At 41.6% G+C, this 25201-nt stretch overlaps 1 protein-coding gene across 1 annotated transcript; it reads right to left on the bottom strand.

Annotated features, from left to right (window-relative positions):
* Positions 1-2303: 2303 nt before the first annotated feature.
* On the bottom strand, positions 2304-22480 carry LOC124594013 (cuticle protein-like). Its single transcript, XM_047132365.1, has 5 exons — positions 22460-22480; positions 20541-20666; positions 20126-20375; positions 3821-3921; positions 2304-2849 (listed from the first exon to the last, which is right to left on the bottom strand). Exons 1-5 carry the CDS (start codon positions 22472-22474, stop codon positions 2304-2306), a joined length of 1038 nt encoding a protein of 345 aa, XP_046988321.1. The 5' UTR covers positions 22475-22480.
* Positions 22481-25201: the final 2721 nt, after the last annotated feature.

Genomic DNA, 25201 nt, shown 5'->3' with positions numbered 1-25201 from the left:
GCATGTGGTCACCACACCGCTCTCCCGGTCGTATATCGGTTTATGAGACCGGATTAGACAAGTAGAAGGGACTGTGACGGATCACGTATTAAACAGATATCCTCTACGTAGTGTTAATTGTGCAAACCGATAAAGTGTTCAGTATAAAGACAAGTAATCGCTCATTAATATTAAATACAAAAGAAGGAAAAAGCAGATGATTTCGAAGGAAAGCCGTTTAATAAACATGCAAGGGATAGAGATTTCTGTTGTTATTTCTTTGTGACAACTGACAAAATAATGATCAAATAATTCTCAAGCTTTTAAATTATTTTAATTATCTTCTGCCTGTGCATTTCAGAAATGAATTTCTTCAAATTAAGAATTTAACTAACGGACACTCTTAACTCTGTGTTAAAATACGGTTGCAACAATAACAAACATGGTTCGTACAAAACTTTTCTACTAATGACCCGCCGGCTGGAGTGGCCGAGCGGTTCTAGGCGTTACAGTCTGGAACCGCGCGACCGCTACGGTCCCATAGTGCTCAGAGCCATTTGAACCATTTTTTTACTAATGACCGAGAAATAAATGTGAAATTTCTAGACTTCCTGAAAAACTAGAATCTATTCGCGCGTAACTGTCCGGTTCGTATCACGGCTTGCAGCGGCCCGAATTCTAAGCGGAGACAATCGCGAACGAAATCTTGTCTAGGAGCATCTTTTGCTCATATTTGTAATGACGTTTTACTCTTTTTCCATGAATGCTTGAACTCTAAAGATTTCTTCATACGCCCAACATCAGCGATGTATTGAGTCTTTATCGAACTGTTCAGTGCTGTAACTGAGATACTGAAGCGGAACAAGGAAAAGGCACAATATGCATTGTGCACTTTATGGCCTTAAGGATAATCTAAGTTAAATCAGGCTGATGATGCATTTCTTTTTGTAACGAGAAAAGACAACATGGTGCAGAAGCATTGAAAACTATTGTTTCTTTCTACTTATTTACGGCGTTCGTTCATCGTAGTTTTCTTCTGTTTTTTTGTAATTAAAGTGACTTTCCAGAACGCAACTCCTATTCTTACTTAAACATAAAGGCTCTCATGAACTTGGCTTTACAGTGTATAGGTAGTTGTGGATACGTTGCCTTCATTCTGCTGAAAATGGAGAAAAGAGATAAAGCCTGTTCTCAAAATGTCTAAAGTTCTAATTCTATACCGTCTAAATGCAAAAACAGAATAACAATGAAATTCAACACAAACTTCTAACTCTACTTCCGCCAGTACCTCGTCCCTTCCTTCAAAACTTCACAGACGCTCTCCTGCGAATCTTGCAAGACTAGCACTCCTGGAGGAACGGATATTGTGGTGACATGACTTAGCCACAGCCAGGGGGATGTTTCCAGAATGAAATTCTCACTCTGCAGCGGCGTGCGCTGACATGAAACTTTCTGGCGGTTTAAAGCTGTGTGCTGGACCGAGACTCGAACTCGGCTCCTTTGCCTCGCGGGCGAGTTTGGAAGGTAGAAGACGAGGTACTGGCGAAAGTACAGCTGTGAGGACGGGTTTTATGTCGTGCTTCGGTAGCTGAATAGGTAGAACACTTGCCTGTGAAAGACAAAAGTCTCCAGTTCGAATTTCGTTCCGGTATACCGTTTTAATCTGCCACGACGTTTCATGTCAACGTACACTCCGTTGTAGACTGAAAATGTCATTGTGGAAATTGGACACTGGTAACCTTGAGAACTTAACTTGAAGTTTTAAAATTCCAAGTGATATACAGTTAGGCCTGCCGGGGTGGCCGAGCGGTTCTAGGCGCTTCAGTCTGGAACCGCGGGACCGCTACGGTCGCAGGTTCGAATCCTGCCTCGGGCATGGATGTGTGTGATGTCCTTAGGTTAGTTAGGTTTAAGTAGTTCTAAGTTCTAGGGGACTGATGACCTCAGATGTTAAGTCCCATAATGCTGAGAGCCATTTGAACCATTTTTGATATACAGTTATATTCTAGCAGGTAAGGGTTGAGTAAATAGACCAATCGATATTATGAGAACGAATTTTATTCGTTTTGCATAAATATACTGTACAAAAAAACAATAAATAGGAAAATTTAAGAACACGAAGAACAGTGATTGAGTTTTTTCACATGGGAAAATGGAAAGGATAGGAAGGGGCGGGAACTTAGTTACTGAATTGTGAAGGATACAATTCGACTGGCAGTACAAATGAAAGTGTTATGTACATTTTAAACACTTGACAGTTGCAATTGACGCCTTAGTAAAGCGCCGTTCTTGTCAGAATAGAGCTGTGGAGAAGAATATTTTGTTTAACCCAGGATGGCCTTGCCATAGGCGGGGGCGGCGTAGGCGAGGGGGGCGGCCACCTTAGCGATGGCGGGGGCGGCGTAGGCGACGGGGGCGGCCACCTTGGCGACGACGGGGGCGGGGTGGGCAGCGGCCTCCCTGTGCACGACGGCGTTGAAGCCGTTGACGGGGTCGGCGGTGTAGTCGACGGTGCGGATGGAACCGTCGGGCTCGACCAGGCTGTAGCTGCCCTGGACGACGTCTCCGCTGCGGCTCTCCTGCTGGTTCTTGGAGTCACCGGTGAGGGCGTCCTGCACGCTGTAGGCGTAGCTGTACTGGGGGTTGGGGTCGTACTCAGCGGCCACGGCGGCGGGGGCGGCGACTGCGACGGGGGCGGCTCTCACGGCGGGGGCGGCGTATGCCACAGGGGCAGCACGAAGGGCTGGGGCGGCGTACGCCACCGGGGCGGTGTAGGCGCGGGCGGCGATGGGGGCGCCGGGGGCGTAGACTGCGGGGGCACCCAGGTAGCCGGCGCGGGCCACAGCCACGAAGGCGGCGAGGACGATCAGCTGTAATATGGAATATGCTTTACCAAAAGTCCTACAAACAAAGTCGTTATGAATGTACCGTTAATTGTGAAGAAACTGTGTTGAGCAAAAAGTGTGTGCCCTATTACCATTCGAATACGAGTACACGTCTGTCATGCACAGTTCTCCAACCATTTAATCACTTGTCCTCTCCTCAGGATTCGAGTCTAACCATCACTTTATCGTCCCTATGACTTCTTCCGTCCGTGTTCAACTCTTAAAGTTCACGACTCTTTCTAAAAATGGCGTGGTTATCTGTTTTAGTCACACAATTTTTATGATCAGTCGAATTTCGATGGCTTACGATTGTATTTATAGATGGACACAGTAAGTGTTTTTCATGACTAGTCGTCTCTATGTGCGGATTTAGTGTAAATTCATACGTGCACACCATTATTAGAGTAGAAACATATTGTGTGCCTGTGAATACAGGAGTTCAAGCCGTGAAAAGACGCGTGGATGATGGTGAACGCGCAGGAACTAGAGCAGAAAACTGTTCTATTTTATTTTTTCTCTGTATCTTATACATTAACACCTGTTTTAAGCTAGTTGTGCGTTGAAACGCCTATTCAGCGTCTGACTGTTGAATATTTAAGACATTCAATCGTAATATTTAATAGGGAAGTGAGGATAAAAAATACTAAATATAATTTAAGCCAGATACTGTTAAACTCTCCTCATAAAAGACGACGCGCCCTATTTCCTGCTACACGAATGTATCCTATTGTTATCTTTGACCACTTAAGTTTTACTCATGAAGTGCAGTAATCCAAATTTCGACTGAAATCTAAGACAGAATCATTACGGATGTGGTGACTTTTTCTGCGCTCTCGACTCAGTGTCCAAGCTTAGAACACTTGTTGTTCACTAATGTGACGTTCTGAATCACCATACTCAGAAAGCCATGTTAGCTGCGTCGCAGTACTTAGGGAGAAATGGCTACCAGTACGCACCTTGCAGGCCATGTCGATGAGCTTCTTGCCGTGAGGAGTGGAGAACTGGCGTTTGGCCGGCTCGGCACCTGTTATATACCCACGGACGGGCGTGGTGGGCGCTGCGTTTTCGCAACTACGGCCTGCGTGGAGTGGAGGATAGGGAGCAGCGTTCGTCGGAATCGGGAATCACCAGCAAGTGTAACTGGACTGTACGGACAGTGAGTGAGCAGTTACTCCGTTATGTAGCTTAGAACACGCTAGTTCAATCCCAGTTAGCTCTGGTATAGATATTTTCCGTGCTCCTTTCGTTAAGATCCCTCTGCCGACTGGATTTTGTGATCAAAGAAACAGTAGTACTGTGACAAGTATGTTGCTCACACATTAATAATGAACCGTAACTGATGTTTGTTGGCAAATGACAGTGTACGACGCACTTTTAACAATTTTCGCATAACACTGCTCTTTAAGAGTCCAAAACATTTGTCATTTGAGACTAGTTAATGTAAATGAGAACAGTGAGAAACTTAACATTAAGATTAATGGTCAGGAAGTAGATGAAGTTAAGGAATTCTGCAACCTAGACAGCAAAATAACCAATGACGGACCGAGCAAGGCGGACATCCAAAGCAGATTAACACTGGCAAAAAGGACATTTCTGGCCCTGCGAGGTCTCTTAGTATCAAAAATAGGACGTAGTTTGGGGAAGAAATTTCCGAGAATGTACGTTTGGAGCACAGCATCGTATGGTAGTGAAACATGGACTGTCGGAAAACCACAACAGAAGAGAATCGAAACATTTGAGATCTGGTGCTACAGACGAATGTCGAAAATTAGGTGGACTGATACGGTAAGGAATGAGGAGGTTCTGCTCAGAATCGTAGAGGAAAGGATTATGTGGAAAACACTGACAAGGAGAAGGATGATAAGGCATCTGTTAAGACGTGAGGGAATGACTCCCATGGTTCTAGAGGGAGCGGTAGAGGGCAAAAACTGGAGAGGAAACCAGAGATTGGAATACGTAGAGCAAATAACTGAAGACGTAGGTTGCAAGTGCTACTCTGAGATGAAGAGGATGGCACAGGAATTCGTGGAGAGCCGCATCAAACCAGTCAGAAGACCGATGACTCAAAAAATGTAAGCTTAGCTACAGCAGTCAACGAGCGATACAGTTTCTGACCATCAAAGGGACAGCGTTGTTATAAATTTATTTCCTTTCAGTTTCATTTCTTCTTTCCATTTACTAGTTACTTCCTGCTATTGGGTTAACTTGAGTGGTTGTTATTCGGTAGATTCGACATTCAATAGCAATTTTATTTGTTCAAAGTTTCTCTTCGACTGGTAAGGCATCGTCATGTTGAAAAGCAGTTTATTCCGTTGCTTTATTATATTTAAACCAAAAATATTTATTGTAGTGTCTGCCAATACACATCCAATTTTATCAGAAGAGTATTAATATAGCACAGTTGGCTTATTTTGGAGTCGCTTTTTCATTATTTCTTTTAAATACAAAGCATTAACCCCACACTGAAGACTCCATATCTTCTGCTATCTTTGTCTGCTTTGTCAGCTCCATCTAGCAGACACAGTTATCGTGTCTGATAATCGACTAATCAGCAGACGTCGTTCCTCCTCCTCATGCCTTTGTTGAGACAATAAGTTCATAGACGTTACACTTTAAATTAATGGAATGGACATTAAGACGCCTTTCCCACAACAGACAAGAATAAACTTTGATCAGTGACTGCTGATCATAATTACTGGTCCACAGTTAAAGCATAACTTACTAGAACCTCGTACACGCAATGAAGAAAAGAAATAGCAAAAAATTTAAGAATCATGAGACTATACTGTTCTTATGGATACACAGGACAGCTGTATTTCATAACGCATTGAATTTCATGGCATTGTCATATTATAGGATGTTGACCAGCCAATCAACCATTTCATGTCTCTGGTCAAAAAAATGTTCTCCAGGCTACTTATTTCTGCTTTCGAAGGCGGATTACTTATTTATCTTTCAAGTTGGTCCTCAGTTTTCCCGACAAAGGTGAGTGAAACTTTCCCCAGTCCTCACATCAGGGGATAATCCAAATTAATATTTAACCACGCAGCTACGAAGACGACCAGCAGTTTCACACCGAACAGGAAAAACTAAGTGAGTGCCGTATGAGCTCCAATCGTACCTCCACGTATCAACTTTTCACATCTAAATTACAAGTGTCAGTTGCATTGTGAGAAATCAGGTCACTAAATAAATGATGCCTCTCATTGACAAACACTGACAATTTCTTGTTCTAGTCATATCAGTGGTAACGTACTCTTGACACGATACAAAGTAATCTGTGTTGAAATGGATCAATAAATCAATGGCTTGAGACAGGCCATATCTCTCTCTACGGTTTGTTTATGCCCAGCGAAGACAGGTTAGGTTTTTCGTGGTTAACAGGTTGACAGCATCCTCTACGAACGGAAGAAATTGGATATCTGTGAAGCTTTGTGAGTATCAACTACTTTATCACGGTGTCCTGGAAATACCACATAATGATTACAAAGCTGTTGTTGGCCGCGACTTAAAAAAACCAGCGACAACCATCCAAGACAGTAGACTGCTCTCCTGAATTCTCATAGCTCAGAGCTCTTGGTTCCTGATAAACACTAGTAAAATGTTAAAGGATCCAAATAATTTTGAAGTAAAGTAAGACTGAAGATCACATCGCTACAAGTGAAGCAAGATTTCTTCAACTACATGTCACTGCTGCCACTGAATATAATCTTGCAAATGAATAAAATATTATTTAGTAATCATTGAAGATGAATGCGGACCTTGGGAAATCCGTGGAACAGATATGGATATAATGTGGTGCTGATAAACGATGAGAAAAGTAAAGTGAACATATATAGTACGAAAAGAAGTACTGCTAAGAAGGGTGGGGGTGAAAAGCAGTGGGTAAAATTCTCACCGGAGGAAGAGCCTAGACATATTGTAAGGAATTAAGAACTAAGTAGCTTCTCGCTGGATGAAGCACTCCAAAAGAAAAAAGTAAGGTCAGACGAAGACTGAAAATGTGTAACATGTTATCGCTAAAGATATATAAAGATAGGATAGGATGTCGCTGAACTTCGTCGCTATTTATTATTCTTGTAGGTACATCGTTGTTATTAAATCGGCAAGTAGATAAGATACCAATTTCCAAAACCATACTCAAGTAATTTTTTTATTTACTTGACTGGTTTCAGAATAATACATTCCATACGACAACCATACCTCTTATGTCATGATATTGGTGCAATTCGGCATCCGATAATGTTCTAAATGAACGAAGCTCGTAGTAACGCAATAAATGCGTATTAATACTGTCGTTGTGGTTTTCATTAATAACATATTCCATTTTGAAATGTGATCGGCACGTGACCTATGTCCTCGGTCACTTACACGTATGATAAACATCGTTGTTGATCATTTCTGATGTTTTGTTGGCAATCCATTCCAAACCTTAAACGGATAACAATCAGTATGTCAGTTCTAAGAAATGCGCGGCACTAGCAAATAGTGCAAATTATGACCGAAATAAAGATAATAAATATTTCTAGTATAGAAACTGACTGGAAGCACCGTCGTGCCGTTGGAAAGACTGCAAAGTGTTTTCGTAAGTGTGACTGATAATCTACCAATGCGAAAGGACAGTGGTTTTTAGGGAAACTTTTAGACTATTGCATCTCATCTGTAGTACATGTGGACTGAAAACAATGACATTTTCAGCACGCTATTGCTCCATGATCTCAGGGAACATGTATCATGACATACTTCGGTGAAAACCACGGAGAAATTGCACACTCGTGGCAACAGTCAAATGCTGTGCCTAATCGAATATTACTGGATCGTAGCGTATAGCCCTATTCGCAAGTCGCATCCTCCATGTAACGATAAGATTGATATGCGGTCAGCTGTTGAAACGGTACAATACTTCTCCTTTGCAGAGGAATAGAGGTTAGACAATAATGGGTCGTGACTTAAAGAAGAACCATTAGTTAAGTCGCAGACGAACGTGGAAGGTAATCAGTCGTGTTCTAGGTGATGGCAGTTTCACAAAATTGTCCAGAAGTTATTTAAGGATACCACGAAATACTTATATCCGAAAGTCAGATAGCTGTTTGTACCAATTTCCCTAGAAACCTCGTATTTGAGACCGTGATAGAGTGTGCTATTCGGACTCAGAATTGTCATAATATACAATCAGCTACCAATCCCATCGTTTGTATTCAGTAAGTATCGTGACAAGTACAGGACTAAGCACAGCTACCTTGGTTTCTTTCCTTCCTTAGTTTTAATTTTTTTCATGAACAAATGTCTGACACAGCTCTTCGATTCTACAACGTTGGTAATGAAAATAAAAATTAGTAAAATTTGGACTTGTGTGGTGAAGGTTATGGGCTATACACTTGCAGATACAGTCAGTGTAGTAGTGCTCTGATATAGTGACACAGGAATGGCTACTTCCGAGCTCTTATCCACGACTGTTGTACTATATTCACTCCTAGAATCGTAGAGGGTGGAACGCGATTTGGCTCAACAATGAAACAGCATTTTTAACCACTGATTAAAAGTGGATTTTCTATCAGTTTTCGTTACATACAGCGGAATTTGCTCTTGATTAGATATTCGCGTAGACAATCGTACAGTACGTTACAACCAAGGATACAACTTCCTCAATGTCTCTTAATTATTTGATTCTACTGAGCTTTCATTTTTTTTAGGAATACTAGATAATTCTAAACATTATTTCTCATTTATTGTGATAGCGGCACTGACGTATAAATTTAGTTTCCATATATTTACGGTAATCGTATGGTTTCTTCCAGTTTACACTTTGAAACAATATCACACGATTGTTTTTCGACCCACCAAGTCACCAAGTACAATCCATTAGGTAATCACAACAAAATATTTTAGCCATACCTCATATTTGCACAATAAAGAGGTATGTGGCCTTTCATTACACCACAAACGAGATATTTACTGCCGACAGAGTCGAATGTGTGTCGAGTATTGTAACAGGTACGGGGGCGGGCTTCCCAGCCAGTAGGTCACGCCTTATTCTTAAGCAGATCGTTACGAAACGCAACAAGTCGCTGGCTGTCGTGCAATCGGCTCGCCAACCGCGGTCACACACTGTTTTTGACTCGTATCTATGCATGTTAGTCGCCAACATTCTGTGCGATAGATTCCATCATCAACCGCTGATGAGCTCTTCTTATTAAGCATTGGTACTGTAAGTGCTGGCGTATGCGATATGGAAAGTGCTTATATTGCTTTAAATCTATCGTGAATTTTGCTCTCTTGGAGAGGTAGTATTTCCTGTCTGTCTACTGCAGAGTGAACCAGCAACCGGTTTCTCAAAAGAGTAATGGGTGCGCAGTCAGGTCTTCTGAACTTGAATCTGCAGACGTGAAGGTACTGGGTTAGCTGGTTCTGCTAGAACATCGTGCCATCTTGTACGGAAGTGAATATGCTGTCTAGAGTATGTGAGAGTAACGCAAGTGCTGTTCTCACATTGTACTGGATACCCACGGGAACGGAAAACTGTCAAGTCGGTTGTCGAGATTCTAAATACACTAGTGTCTGAAAGTTAAGCGTAGTCAGTAAAAGAGGAAAATCGAAACAGTAATGAAGAAAACGTGAGTAATGATCGTTAGGTCTGATCTACAAGCCGGGATCACGACTCCCGTACAGAAAGAAGTGTTTCGTTTCGCAAAGCTGCAAGTCAGTCACAGATACTGTAAACCTATAATGTCTGAGATGATTTATTTTGCATTCAATGGTAGAATAATTTAGCTTCTTGACAATATTTACTATCTAATACCATAAACGCGCAATCTGGACAACGTTTCTCAGCATAGAGCCATCGTAGTATTCGAAGCAAGGCAAAGACTGACAGCAGTGCTAGCACCATTAAATGAACGACGAAGCCTTATTAGAAAACAATTTAGCACCCGCTCCTCCGCTCGCGTAGACGGTATGGACTGCACAGAGTTTTTGTTTTTTTTCTTTTTGTTTTTCTTCGATGGAATTTTTATGTCATTCACTACCAGCTTCGCCTTCTAAACATTACACGCTAATTAAGTCCATAGAAGCATGGTCTTTTTCGAACATTCTTCTGACCAAAAAGCGATTCTGGTATTTGGAGTCCCAGATTTTTGTTAATCATGTCTTTTGTTTTTGTTTCTAACAGGTTTAGCTTCAAAAATGTTTGCATAACGAAATATTTCTTTGAAACTTTCATCCTCTGTTTCACCCCCATAGGAGTTGAACTCCCCCAAAAAAAGTGAAAGACGTATTTTTTTAATTTGTAACCGAGAAGCCGAATTAACGTTTTCATAGATATTGCTTTAAAAATACTTTCATAGTAAAATATTTCCATAAAACATTTGATCCACTATTTCACGCTCTTAGGATCGAATTTCCAAAAATACTGAAACACACGTTTTTTTTTATTTATAACCGAAAAGTCAAATACCAGTTTTTCATAGATGTAACTTTAAAAATACTCTAGTAGTTCTTTAATAATTATTTATTTCAAAAACTTTCATCCACTATTTCACCCGCGTAGGGGTTAAATTTCCAAAAGTACTGAAAGCTGTAATACTTCATTTCTGACCGAGAAACCAAATACCGAGTTTCGTAGGTCTAGCTTCAAAATTGCGTAAAAAGCGACATTTTTTCACGAAGTCTTTCATCCCCTGTTTCAACCCCTTAGGAATAAAAAATCGTAAGATCCCTTCTTAAACGACGCCTACAGTATAAATTTCAAATTTCTGTCCTTAGTGATTTGGGCTCAGCGACGATAAGTTAGTGAGTCAGTCAGTCGCGACATGACCTTTTACATACAGACCGGTTGCACTGGAAACATTCCTCGTAGGCATAGGGTGAGCCCAGTGTAAGCAATTCACAAATAGATCTGTATCGGGCCTTCAATTGGCGATAAAATCTAATGATATCAGCAGAGCTTACAGCTACACCAGAAGTTGCAGTTTCCCGCCTCTGAGTTGCAGGTTCTGAGCTGAATTACCCTTATGCTGGAAGACCAACAGCGTCTCTTTAGCTCACGGCGGCGGAAAATAAGGATCGGCTATTGCCACCAAGATATTGCACAAAAATATAAGGTCGGTGGTGGAGGCTCATCATTGGGCGGGAGACATCACGTCCCCATCCAGCCGGCAACTACTCATCGACGAAATCTTAAACATAAGTACGTTAACCAGACTGACGGATAAAATGTAAGACCTCACTCGCCGCTTGAGCGTCGCTTTTACTTGTTACTTCTCTCTTCATTGACAAATTAGCTGCAAGAACGCATTAACCGTCGTATCCAGTCACTCAGATGTTTGTAGTACCTTTCACCTTCTTAGTTTTTAATTAAGTATATTCTTTTTGTAATATGTTTGTAATTGTTACTGTCTATTGGGATATTATACAGTAATCTTCAGTTAGCAAGCAATGAATTCATTTCATCAATTAATTTTGACAAACACAACCTTTCAAAGCCCTTAGCTGTGTACATTTTGTCTTGTTATTGAAGAGCAAATGCAGTGCCTACATGAATAATAAACTGGCACATCCGTTTCCTATATTTTAATCGAAGTATGTTAAGCTACATCGGTTTGAATAGACCTACCTAGGTTCCGTGACGCTAATACAGCAAGTTATATTTCAGAAGGGTCCGAATTTAATGATCAACATGATTTATTTTTCGACTTTTCGAATATATGCCTTCCAATAGGAAAAAAATGTGATGGAGACAATGAACGTATGGGACAACGTAGTGAAACCGACTTAGATTTGTAATCTTGCCAGAAAATTGCCTTTTACCAATGTACTGCGAGACGCTCTTGGCTATTCGTTCAATACATTAGAAGCCCCAGAGATTTTCACCGATAGTTTTGTCGTATATCACTTAATGATTTCACACATACAGAATCGCAAAAGTTTGCATCCTATAGCTAAAGAAAATTTCTTGCCAATTCCATGTGCTAACAGGTTTTTCATAAATCTTATAAATAACTTTTCTCCCATTAAACCACGAACAAATTCTTCTCCTTACATCGCTCCAAATCACTGGTGTTCCGGTTCTTCCAACACAACCATCAATGAGTTCATATCTGAAATTGTTCGAATGAGCTAAAGGTACAGTCTATGATTACTTTACCATCCCTTCGCCAAAGAAACAAAAATTTTTAAGTGCACAATTCAGACTGACGGCATAAGTTTTTCATGAAACCGTCGGGATTCAATCTTAACAGTTGTTTTGTATTGATATGTAATTTAATTATTAATAACATCAGACTCTACCTATCTTCCTACGTCGATGTACGCGCATTGATACCCGACGTGTCAAAGTCAATTGATAACACGACGATATTTGGTGGTCGCGATACGTACTAGTCTGTCGCAGTTACGTCTACGTTTATTATCACTATTTTCTGCATTGCCTGCACATGATCCATAGACTGTCGCCAGCCGCTGTGTGTCCCGTCCGATAGGCCAGCAACGTAATCGATTTGCGCCGTTTTTCAATTCCTTCAGACTCTGTCGTAGTTGTCACACTGGACTTTTTAGGCTTTTTGGACTCATTTCAACTGGAGGTTTTCTCTGACTTCCTCTTCCTGTAACTCCGAACATATTTACCAGTCATGTGAGACGATATTTTTAATAAATCTATAATTTCCAATTCAATATCAGTTTACACTTATATCCTGGCGAACATTTCTGTTGTCTCCCTTTGGGTCCTAACAGTGCTCCGCAAGCTCTACATGATGACACCCGAATCAACGCCCTAGCTAAACTCGTTTCCACGGTACACTAATGCATAACTTTAAATTCGTAACAATCACGCGATTGCGCTTAGTCTGATACGGTGACATTACAGACAAAACAAATAAGTACACGCACAGACACGATCTATCCGTTGTGGTCTAAACCATTGTTAACGCATTATTGGTCTCATACTTATTAGCGGTTCAGATCTGATAGTATTTTGTCACAGATGGAAATTTGACCGACGAGCGAATATCTCGCTTTAGCCCGATTTCGTGACTGCAACACATTGGTTCACTTCGTGGGGCGTTGAAACTAGGATAGACTGGTAGCGCGTGCCAGGAAATGGGCGTGCTGCCGATTGCCTGAGAACGTCGTGTCCAAGCTGTCGCGGGCAGCTTGAAGCGTCGCCTAGACGGACCTCACGCCTCTTGATCCGCGCTGCCAAGAATGCACGGCTCCACTTTCACCCACCGATTTCCGGAGCAGTGCGCTGCTCCCTGGCTTATGGCAATGTGACGTCAGCTCCACTTGCTGGTATAACTGAAAAGCCCCTTGATTCGTTATTTCATGGGTGAATTCAGTATTGTCTGGTAATGTGTTATTTTTCATACTTCACACATAGTTTCGGCGTTTGCCATCATTAGATCTGACACAGTGAAACTGTATTTACGGTTGTAATATGAGATACAAATAATATGCAGATAGGACGAATACGGAAAAATAATGGTGCATGGCAAACAAACACTATCTCAAACAACTGATACATTTTATCTAGTCACAAAGCCGTTAGTTCAGTAGGAGTACAGTCAAGTGTTAAAATTGTGTTTTCAACGCTCTGCATGAAAACTCCTTTACCAGCGCTGTTAGGCAGTGCATATGTAATGCGGAGTTCCTGTATGTTAATTATAAAACTATATTTCAATAAACTTGCAACGTAATAACAATTACCTTCATTTCACCATATAACATCATGATTGATGTCTCAACCATTAATTATCATATTCCATGAATCGCACAGTATTTATTTATTTCTGTTGGATTTAGCCAACTGTGGATCACGAGCAACAATTATTTACTGTTTCTTATTTCTAGTGGCATTTCTTCTTTCTTTCTCCACAATATTTTTTTCAATTTTTCACTCTTTTCTCTCCTAAGTTCCTCAGTGAAGATCCTTGTCCGCTTGTTTCTTTTTTTTCCTTTCTCTTGAAACCCTTACCCGTTCTTCATTTTGGTTCGGGCATTTTCAGTAATTTAGATACCATCCTCAGTAACACTCATTTAGTCTAGGTGTTTTTTAACTTCATTAATCTAGTTATTTATATCATTTTTGTTGTTAAAATATTGGAGTATTGATTTAGTTTGTCTGTTTTCGTCCATTCTTTACTTGTTTCCAACGTTAGTGGCATGTTTACTTTCGAACTGTGCTAGGAAGTTTTTGGAATTTCCTACAGAGTTGTTTGTTCCTCCATGACATACAGGCCGGCCGCGGTGGCCGAGCGGTTCTAGGTGCTTCAGTCCGGAACCGCGCGACTGCTACGGTCGCAGGTTCGAATCCTACCTCGGGCATGGACGTGTGTGATGTCCTTAGGTTAGTTACGTTTAAGTAGTTCTAAGTTCTAGGGGACTGATGACCTCAGATGTTAAGTCCCATAGTGCTCAGAGCCATTTCAATCATAACATACATTTCCTGTTTCCATTTGTTACCAGCCTAGAGTTTTCCCAAGGCTTTTCTCTTTCTTTCTTTATTCATTATTTATCTTCCTCTGTTCCGTAACTTCCAGGCAGCTTCACGAAAAATGCTTTCATTCATTCCTTTCAGCCAGTCAGATTCATGAGCAAAGAGCAGACAGTTTCATTGAATGTTTCTCACTCAGCCTAATACCACTCCTCTGCAAAGTGCTGCTTCGTGTCAGGAAATTTCAAAAATGTATGTCCCACTGTGTCGGAAAACAGCTGCCCTTATGGATAAATCACTATATCTTAAGCAGACATATCAGCTCCCGGCCACAACTCATTTAGTAGATTTTCTATAAGGCTGACCATTATCTCCTGGTCGACAAAGTTCTCTTATGCGGAAAACCGCCTCTGGCCTCCATAACAGCCAAGAAGGTAAGTCCTCAGGAGCGGACAGCAATGATATACTAGGCACTGAACCCACAGAATGTGAACATACAAGAGTACTGTGTTTGCCAAACTCGTACCCTTTGTGCTAGCCGCCTGGTTTGACAGTCTGGATTCTTCGGTACGCTACGTTCCCTTTTTCGACGGCAGAGGCATTGTCGATTCGCGCCGGAATTTTTCAGTAGTTAACAAGCAGACTTGTGGGTAGGTCGGTGCCGCGAAGCAGATGTGTTGGGCGGACCTTAGAGATAGGAAAAAATTTGGAAATTTGTGGTAACTTCCTGTGGGACCAAACTGCTGAGGTCATCGGTCCCTAAGCTTACACAATATTTAATCTAACTTAAATTAACTGACGCTAAGGACAACACACACAACCATGCCCGAGGGAGGACTCGAACCTCCGACGGGGGGAGCCGTGCGAACCGTGGTAAGGAGCCTTAAACCACGCGGCTACCCCTCACGGCAAAGATGGGATCAGTCACACCTGCTGATAGGAAGAATTGTATTCAGAAGTCGAATGGCTGTTCGTTAATAATTACAATATCAGACATAAGAAGAAGGAGCAGGTGTTAGGCTCTCTAATGTGAGTAGAGCTGAAGCTACTAGCTACAATTTACGTGAATGAATGATCGGTGAGAAACTGTAGTAATAGTAGAAACCGGTGCCAATGAAAGAATTAAGCTCAGTTAAACAGTGTATTCGAAGAGTGACAGTTCATAGGTATGAATCTGAAAAGCGAGTGTGTCGAAGGCGTAGTTATAAATGTTCATTGCTGGGAACCAATAAATGAAGTTTATATAAATAATGTCATCCTTAATTACAGGCCCTAATCTTGCGTAATTAACAAGTCGATGACCATTCATTTACAGACACATCAGAACCATTACGTACGTGGTTTATTTATGTACCCCACATCACGTCTTTTTTTAAATTATATTTTATGTTTATCCATTCAAGGATCGTTCACTCCCGGTAGCTGAGTGGTCAGCGCGACAGAATGTCAATCCTAAAGGCCCTGGTTCGATTCCCGGCTGGGTCGGAGATTTTCTCCGCTCAGGGACTGGGTGTTGTGTTGTCCTAATCATCATCATTTCATCCCCATCGACGCGAAACTCATCGAAGTGGCGTCAAATCGAAAGACTTGCACCGGGCGAACGGGCTACCCGACGGGAGGCCATAGTCACACGACGTGTACATTGTTATTCTAGGATGATATCACAATGACATAGGATTCGTGAAGATAATACAGTGCCAGTCAATACGTCCAAATATAACACACACCATACGTAACACGCTTTAAGACGATATGACAGAAAAGCCTACGGGGATAAGACAAGGGGTCGACCGTGGCCTTGGTTAAGGAACCATCCCGGCATTTGCCTTAGGGCTGTACGAAAGCCACTGAAAACTCAGTGCAGGTTGGCCAGACATAGCAGCTCAGTTCTCCACTACATGAGGTCAGAATCGTAACAGATGGACTGCCTCATTCGATAATTCTCTAATGTTTCTTCATTCACACAAAAACTGTTTCAGGTAACTTGTGATATAAGACGTAATTTTCTTCTTCACTGCCTACACACTGAGGACACCCCCTGATGATTCCTTGACTGCTTCCGATTTTTGCAATGTAAAACATAGTTCCACTCTTCACTGCTGCTCACAATAAGACACTCAGCGATGACTCCTGGACTGAGATGATGTTCTGTGCTCCTTGCTTCAATTCCGGGCTCTGTATTCTACTATTCGCTATTTTCCACTAGAAAAGCTAAACCGTCGGACATAACTGTCATACATCATACACCTTGACACATGATCCTTGTGAAAGCAGTAAACCATAAACATATACTGAGATGTGACAAGGTACTGTAGTTTTTCTGTTCATTACTATACGCTAGCCAGAGTCCTCTAACTTTTCTTTAATTGTGTAATACGCATTACTTGTGAAGAATGTTTCAGCTGCCTTTTTAAGCATGTGTGTTCCGGTAATTTATTTTTTCACTTCCCTTAGCAGTTTATCATGCAGTTTTATCCCTTGATGCAATATGCGTTTTTGAGTTTCTTGTTTGTTTTCCTGGCTAATGTTACTCCGAACTGGCTCTTGTTTCGTGATTAAGTACGGAACTATTAGTCCGACTACTACTTCCAGTTATTATTCTCATGCCCGTTGTCTGCAGTTTAGAAACCGTGCCCATCTTTTGCGCCTTCGGATTCGTTTGAAAAATATTTTTCGACTTAATCCCCGTGAGTAATCCATTTTATCAATGGACTGCACAATTTTCTTAGTCTTCTCCTTTAGGGGCACGCTACGGTACTGTGGTGAGGGGATTTCTGTGTGTACCAGGACTGCGGACACTTACCTGCAAACCACAAGAAATTAACTACGAAACTTTATTTTATCGAGGCTATAATTAAAACTTAATGACTACCGCCGTGTTTTAGAATATGACTTAGGAAAAAAAGTGATGTAAGAATAATTATGGCTTAGCGTATCATAAATTCCGAGTTTGGTTGAATGCAGATCGAAATCGGCTGTGTCCTATTCAGGGAAACCATTCCGGCATTTGCCTTAAGTAATTTAGAGGAATTACTTCAAACCAAAATTCGGATTGTCGGATAGTGATCTGAAATATCGTCCTCACCGAATGAGGGTCCAGATTATTAACCACTGAATCAGCACCCTTGCTAATGATTTCGAACTACTCAGGGCTATCAGTGTAAAAGACGAGTTACCTTCTCCGGTATAAAATGATGTGATTTTTACACTTCATGTCTGTTTTGCAAGAAACCTCATATTTTAAGTAGAGAGTTTGCATTTGCACATTAGCAGTTTTACACATCTCGAAGACAAAAGAACAGTTTGTTGTTATAAGTGCACATTAGGTGTAGTCTGGACGAGATGTGCTGAGGACAGGTAGAGCACATGCATCCGTCGAAAAACAGACCACTTTGAAAACACATGGTTTCCTCGGTTCTTAGGCAAAGGATTTTGTCCTGAAATTCAATCGCTAGTATAATATTACCGTTCTCTTGGTGTAGTTTTAATACATCTTTCTCGCCAGGGCGAATAGTAATAACGAACTACATTCCAGCTCTACTAATAATTTGATGATAAATTACTTGCTAAAGTGGTGTAAACGTTGATCCAAGTCACAAACATTACATTTTTCTTGTGTATAATATTGTACGACAAACCAGGGAACGTCTATTTAAGGTTACTCGGAGACATGTAAATCTCTTTTAAACCGAGGTAGCAGGTTCCCTCAATGTCTCTGGCATTGCTGCCAGTTTTTAATATGACGTTATAACGAGATTCCTCTAAGTACATTAGCATCTACATTAGAGAATATATTTGATGCCAACCCCGGTTGTTGAAGTTACTCCAAGCAAAGCCCATAAAGTAGCGACGTTCAGTGTAATACTACCTCTCTGCTATCACCCGAGCTTCTTTATATCGTATAAAAATTAACGTATATTTTTGACATAATGCAGTACGTAACAGTTACCTATGTCTATTCCGTTTTTTTCAGTATTTATAAAGTGTCTCCCAGTAATTACAGTTATCTTCCAGCATTTGCAAAATAACAGTGACACACTGTTAATTATTGTTTGTCGTCCTATTATTATTTGTGTTACACATATTTAACTGCGAATATCATGACAAGTGTGTTGCTACGTCCCTTCGTAAATTGCCCATTTCGAAGAGACAAGATTCTTTAAACGCGGTACCGAATTCAAAAAGTTAAAAGCTTCAGTTGACGCAAAAACGTGAATATGTGGTGATTGTACTGGTAATAAGCACTTATTATCGACTTTTGGATGTAATGTATGGTGAAATGAATATATTTCGCTTTAGTTAATCGCAATTTCTAATGCTTCGGACTTTTACGAAGACAATCTTACTGTGTACTAGTAATTTTCTCATACTTCGATTTCTACATTACATGTCAAGATGAAAATCAAAGCAGCATTCTCACCGATATTTATGCTCGCCTTAGTAAACGGGGATTGCTTACAAACAGTCCCTTATGATTCACCCACCCATCCAGATTATCAGTTCCATGAATCACTTTGAGGTGAATTATTCCAAACAAGATTTTTGGAGCACATAGTCTACGCAGTAACACTGGATGGAGTGGAGTCTTCAAGTCTCCCAAAATGGAATTATTGTTGATGTTACTGTACCTGGCATTCTACTGGCTTTAGTGAAGGCTTGTGAAATTCTTGATTCTCGTTATCTACGGTTTATGGATGTTAAAGGTAACGTAGTCACCAAGGCCTATGCTGGTTCGAATACCACAGTGCATTATTAGGGGGTTGTAGTGTTTAACGCTGACTCCAAAGCACCTTGCATATCGGCATTTTTCACATTAATAAATATTTACATAGGTGAAAGCAGTGATAAGGAACAAATAAAAATCCTGAGAATGATGTAGAAGTTAACTAGAAAGTAATTCACTTATATCAGAAAAAAAGATGTGAATGTGAACGTACGTGTGTGTGTTTCGTGTGTATGTGCGTGTGTGTGTGTGTGTGTGTGTGTGTGTGTGTGTGTGTGCGTTTTGTGCGTGTGTGTGCATGAGAGAGAGAGAAGGAGAGTAAGAGAAAGAAAGGAATGCAGAACGTTGCTATTCGACAATAGTATCGCCGAAATAATGATTGAAACCAGAGGTTTTATAGCCACTGAAAAAATTGTCCTATTTGGGGAACATAATGATGGTCTAAAACATAGTGTCCAATGACAAAACTGAGCAACGATTATCACACACTGTTTCCGTTCTTAGGTGATAAAATTTTATGTCCCAGTAGTTGGTCACATTGCATGAAAAGCGCTTATATCCTATGATAGATTCTTTGAGATGTACTCGAAAACTACTGCATCTACTCGAATAGAAGCTTGCAGGTAAAAATGTTTTCTTTTTTGTTAAAAAGGAAGGTGACCTCCCGGTTGATGATAGCGAGCTGAGAATGATATGCTGTTCTAAATAGTTCACCATGTATGTGAGTGACATTGTAACCACATTCTAGGGCATGTGTTGGACGGACGACGGGATAGCAGGACAGAGGAACTGGTCAATTACATCTCTAAGTTGCTCCCAGAGACATTCTGGACTGAATTATTTGTTGGAATATTGCCTGGGGAAGTGAAAGACATTTGCTAGAATCCAACTTCGATCATTATTTTAATCTCTCAGGAAGTTTCATATGTAAATAGTGTTTTGGGACATGCTATGTGAAGATAATAAAGAGTCCACTTTTTTTGTTTAAGCAGGTTGTTTATTGCAGTGCATTAATGTAATGCACATAACGTGCAGCATGGGGTAGTGGTATTTTGCTGCAGCTTCGTTGTTTAAGGCAGCATCAAACTGCCACATGCTGGCCGTTTTAACCCAGGATGGCCTTGCCGTAGGCGGGGGCGGCGTAGGCGAGGGGGGCGGCCACCTTGGCGAAGGCGGGGGCGGCGTAGGCGACGGGAGCGGCCACCTTGGCGACGACGGGGGCGGGGTGAGCACCAGCCTCCTTGTGTACGACGGCGTTGAAGCCGTTCACGGGGTCGGCGGTGTAGTCTACGACGCGGACGGAACCGTCGGGCTCGACCAGGCTGTAGCTGCCCTGGACGACGTCTCCGTCACGGCTCTCCTGCTGGTTCTTTGAGTCACCTGTGACGGCGTCAGACACGCTGTAGGCGTAGCTGTACTGCGGGTGGGGGTCGTATTCAGCGGCGGCCACGGCGGCGGGGGCGGCATAGGCGACGGGGGCGGCCCTCACGGCGGGGGCGACGGCCAGGGGAGCGGCACGTAGAGCGGGGGCGGCGTACGCCACAGGGGCGGCGTAGGCGCGGGCAGCGATGGGGGCGCCAGGGGCGTAGACTGCGGGGGCACCCAAGTAGCCGGCGCGGGCCACAGCCACGAAGGCGACGAGGACGATCAGCTGCAGATAAGAGAGAACAAGTTAGAATATGCTGTCTACTGCCTTCTGCGTTGTGCGTTGAGTTGATTCACTACTAATTTGGTTAAAGGTCGGATGTCGTGTACTGAAAAAATACATATGTTTTCGATACGTTTTTGCTAGTGTGTCAGCGACTTGCTCTGCGAAACTGGCTGTGGAAAGTAGTTCACTGACTTTTATCGATTAATTCAAAGTCTGTCACATTACAGTTAACATGTGTCACTATGATAGGTAATTTATGTCTCTGAAAGTTCCATATAGTAGTTTGGAATGCTCACGTATCCAAAAGCTACGTACAGCTTTCCCAGCCCTATGATTCACCTGGTTCTGGAGCAGCGTGGAATGCCTGGCAAGATACTACTCTGTTGCCCCCCTCCGAGCTACGAGGATGGTGTGGCTGATACTGAAATATCATTCTTAATGCCAGTCTTTAACTTCGTAATTCCTGTGTGATGCTGGTATATGATGTACCTGCGGGGATATTAATATCTATGTTACTGGCATTTCTTCATCTACAGTTGTCACTGAGCAATGCGATATTGTGGATAAATTACTTCGCATGTATCCGAATGGAAATGAGTAACAACCCTACATAATCATCCTGATTTACTTTTCCTGGTATTTTCCTAAATCACATGTCAAGTATGTCATCCCAGCTCCTTCAGAAAGTTTGCTCCTATTTATTTATGCACTCTTGCCCGCATCCACATTTTACCTCGACGTGAGGCAATGTTAAATGGTAATCTGGTTTTCTTTCCCTTCCCATAGTTCTCTTTCGAGATCGATATCTTATAGTTTAGAGCGGCTGAAGGTAATCAGTTCTCAACAGCCACTATCCACAGTAGTCGTTTGCCAACTAGCACAGACAACCGTTCAACATTTTCCGATATTATCCTTTAGTAAACTATGGAGAGTCAAGAGATAAAATTCCGGGAAGTGAGGAGTGATCGTTGCTAGACCAAACGTTATTGTACTTCAATACCAGTTAAAAGCAGGAAACCCCTGGTCTCGTTCAGGAAACCAAAGTTAATAAACTTTCAGTATCAACCAAAACATTTTCTAGAATTCTTGAATATAGCCGCTTTATGTCACCAAGTCCTCAAAACAGACTACTTCTTTCACTTTGTTCCAACATGGTGGATGCTCATTCTGTTCTAACGCTCATGACCCTAGTAATAACCCTGAAGACATAAGTTTTCCAATAACTAATGGATATAATCCCTGTGTCAATGTGTGTGAATATCTGGAAGCTCACTTTTAATTTTAGATGCAACTTTTACTTCTCTTTTGAAAAATTATCAATCCCGAATCTTACTAAAGCGTCCCGACGTGAATGTAAGAACCAATTCTTTATGGATACAAGACTTTTTAAGTCCACATAAAAGATAAAGTAAAAAAAATTTCAATTATTTCTTAGTTTTGTCTGGCGACACTGAAGAGAAACATCACCCATTCCTGCCAGTATTATTGCTCTATACTGTATTTCTATGTTTTGTGTCACTGCAGTAGGTCTCTGTAACTGGAGATGTCTTTTCTCATTCCTTCGCATCGAGAATTTATATTCATAAAAACAACACTTAGAGACCGAAACTGAAACTGCGTCAGTGAATTGAGATCAGTTAGAACAACGAGACGACTATTTTCATGTTGGTGTATGTGATGTTTCCTTCCGAACAAGCTGCTAATAGGAGAAACTAGCTGCTGCTGTCGCACAAAGCTCCCGACGGACCTCCTGTATTATCTGACAATGCACTGATATCGTCGACTTTCCTCACCTTGCAGGCGACCATGTTGTAGTAGTGCGTTGGGCAGGTACTGTGTCCGTCGCAGCCTGGTCGTTCTTTTTATACCGAATTGGAACGCCGACCACACCTGCAGCGTCGGCGGGCTGCCCGCTCACCGGGTTGCATATCCTCCAGGGGTCTAGCAGATCGCCACGGACGATAAGATCGCGTGGCCCGGCGTGGATGTGGTTGGTTGGCTGATTGGGTAGCGCCCCTCCCACGAGCGTAACGCAACAGCAGCAGGTTGTGAAACGGCACGGACATACTGCACCGCCACTGTGTTGTGTGGACAGTGTCCAGGTCTATATCTCCACACGACAAAAAGATTTTTGTCCCTATGGTATATGTAAGAAAAAACATGTAATGCTTCTGTCAACATGGTTTTGATATTGGACTTTAGTTTGGTTAGAGTCTGCTACGTAAGTGAGAAAAGAACGGGATGGTTGATTCTGTTGTGATTTTCAGTTCGAAGAGTCATTTGATGCAGCTCACCGCGCTGGTCTATACTGTTTAAGTCTCTTTATCTCTGCTTAACTATCGCAAATTACTCGTACATCCATTTGAACGCCCTTACTTTAGCCAACTTTAATCTCTTCCCCATACTCCCTTTCTTGCCAGTAGTATCAAATTAACTATTTTTTAAAGCCACACTTGTTTTAGTGAAGTTGTGTCTTCAAACTATTTTCTCCCCATTTCGACTCCTTAGCCCCTTCATTATATGTTTGATCGATCTGTTTAATCTTTAGCATTCTACTATGACGCCACATCTTAAAAAACTTCTATTTTCTTCTTGTCTGAACTTTTCATCTTCCGAATTTCACCTGACGAATAGCGCCAGAAAATACTGACTACCACTATAATTTACGTTAGCAAATTTTCCTCTTTCAAAAATTCTTTTCTTGTCATTGCCAGTTAGCTTTTTACACCCTCTCCAATTCGGCCAGCATACGTTATTTTTCTGCCCAAACAACAAAAGTCATCTACACATTCTAGTGACTCATTTCCCAATGTAAATTACGCTACATCGACTGATTTAAGTCTACTCCACTCATTAACTTTGTTTTACTTTTGCTGATGTTTGCCATACAGCCTCGTTTCAAGATATTGTCCACAGATATTTCAAGTTCCTTACCAGCTCTGCTAGAATTACAATATCATCAGCAAACTTTAAAATCTTCTTTGAACGATGAGAAACTGCAGGAGTTACTGGTTTTTACATGCTTAGCACAACGTGTACGGGAAATTATTCTTCTTAATGGCACAGTTGCAGGCCTTCCAAAAACATCGATTGTGATGAACGAAATTAGCTTAAAATTCTTACATCCTCTGCTTGAACATAATTCTCTTGACAAACGTCTCCTTCGCTTCCTTCACTGCTTGCTCTGTGTATTGTTTTGTTGTTGTGTTCATCTGTCCGAGGTATGTCCTGAAGGTTCTTCATCTCTGCGTATTTAGTGGACCCTCACTGTCTGATCAAAAGTATACGGACAGTGGTATGCAACGCAGAATTAAGCACTATATGTCACAAGAGGCAAGCCCACCACACAGTGGGCCAACTCGCTTCAACACTTGAACATTATAGGAAAACGGATACAAACTCCTGCAAAACTGTGTTCCTTTCAGATTTTTCGGATCACTGATAACGAATACAAAATTTAGAAAATTTAAAATGGCCGATCAATAATTGTAAATGTAGTGGATTCGAGTGAAATTCGTTTATAAAGCGGTTTGTGGTCGCTGATAACGAGTTAGATGTAATTTCCACAGAGAAATGTTAAACTCCATATTTTACATTTTGTAATTGAAATAGTGGTAATATTCACCGCTTGCGTAATTATTGCTATCAGAAAGGTTGCTATCGCGTTGTCCACTAGAAGATGGTTAGAAACTCAGAACGTTTACATGAGTTGTCATCTGTTTATCTTCTTCAGTTAATGCGTTGTTGCAGATTACTGTGCATTGTTGTGCAATGACTGTGTACCGTGTGGCACTGTCGTAAGGTAGAAAAATGACTGTCCACTAAAAACGCACAAATAACCGAAGCCAAATACATTTTCACTCGTTAACTATACTATTAAAGTAGCAGGAGAGTCATTTACAAAGTTGAGGCACCCATAGTAAATTTTGCAGTCAACGATTTCGGATGAGAACGGTGGTAGTTCATTTTAAAGTCGATAAGCGTCACTTCAGCGGTGAAAAATGTTATAAACATACCTTCTGTAGCGCTACCCATCTTATTTTATGCTGACAACTGGGCAGAACCGCTGTCGTATATTAAATACCGACACAAGAAAAATCTGAAACATGTGCCGTTGTCCGATTCATTGTTTTCCGGCAACTGTTCAAATTGTTCAAATGGCTCTGAGCACTATGCGACTTAACTTCTGAAGTAATCAGTCGCCTAGAACTAATTAAACCTAACTAACCTAAGGACATCACACACATCCATGCCCAAGGCAGGTTTCGAACCTGCGACCGCAGCGGTCGCTCGGTTCCAGACTGCAGCGCCTAGAACCGCACGGCGATTCCGGCCGGCTCTGGCAACTGTGCGGCACGTATCACATTGACTTGTGATGGGATTGTTACCGCATCACTGGAGTCGACTACGCACAAGTGTCACCTACACAAGATTTCGCGGGACTGAAGTCGGGGCTAGCATCTTTTCCTGCATCTATATATTCCACGTTTTGAAACAACTAATAAAAAGGGAGCGAAGAGTATTGTGTTATCAGT

The sequence above is a fragment of the Schistocerca americana genome, chromosome 2 (assembly GCF_021461395.2).
Source record: "Schistocerca americana isolate TAMUIC-IGC-003095 chromosome 2, iqSchAmer2.1, whole genome shotgun sequence".
NCBI lineage: Eukaryota > Metazoa > Arthropoda > Insecta > Orthoptera > Acrididae > Schistocerca > Schistocerca americana.
Note: the sequence above shows the minus strand (reverse complement) of the source record. Positions and strands in the feature narration are given on the sequence as shown.

Coding starts and splice junctions, on each gene's coding strand:
- LOC124594013 (XM_047132365.1), bottom strand. Junction 20,376..20,540: donor CTGTGGCGTACGCCGCCCCC/GCTCTACGTGCC, acceptor AAGAACCAGCAG/GAGAGCCGTGACGGAGACGT. Junction 2,850..3,820: donor TCATCGACATGGCCTGCAAG/GTGCGTACTGGT, acceptor TCCATATTACAG/CTGATCGTCCTCGCCGCCTT.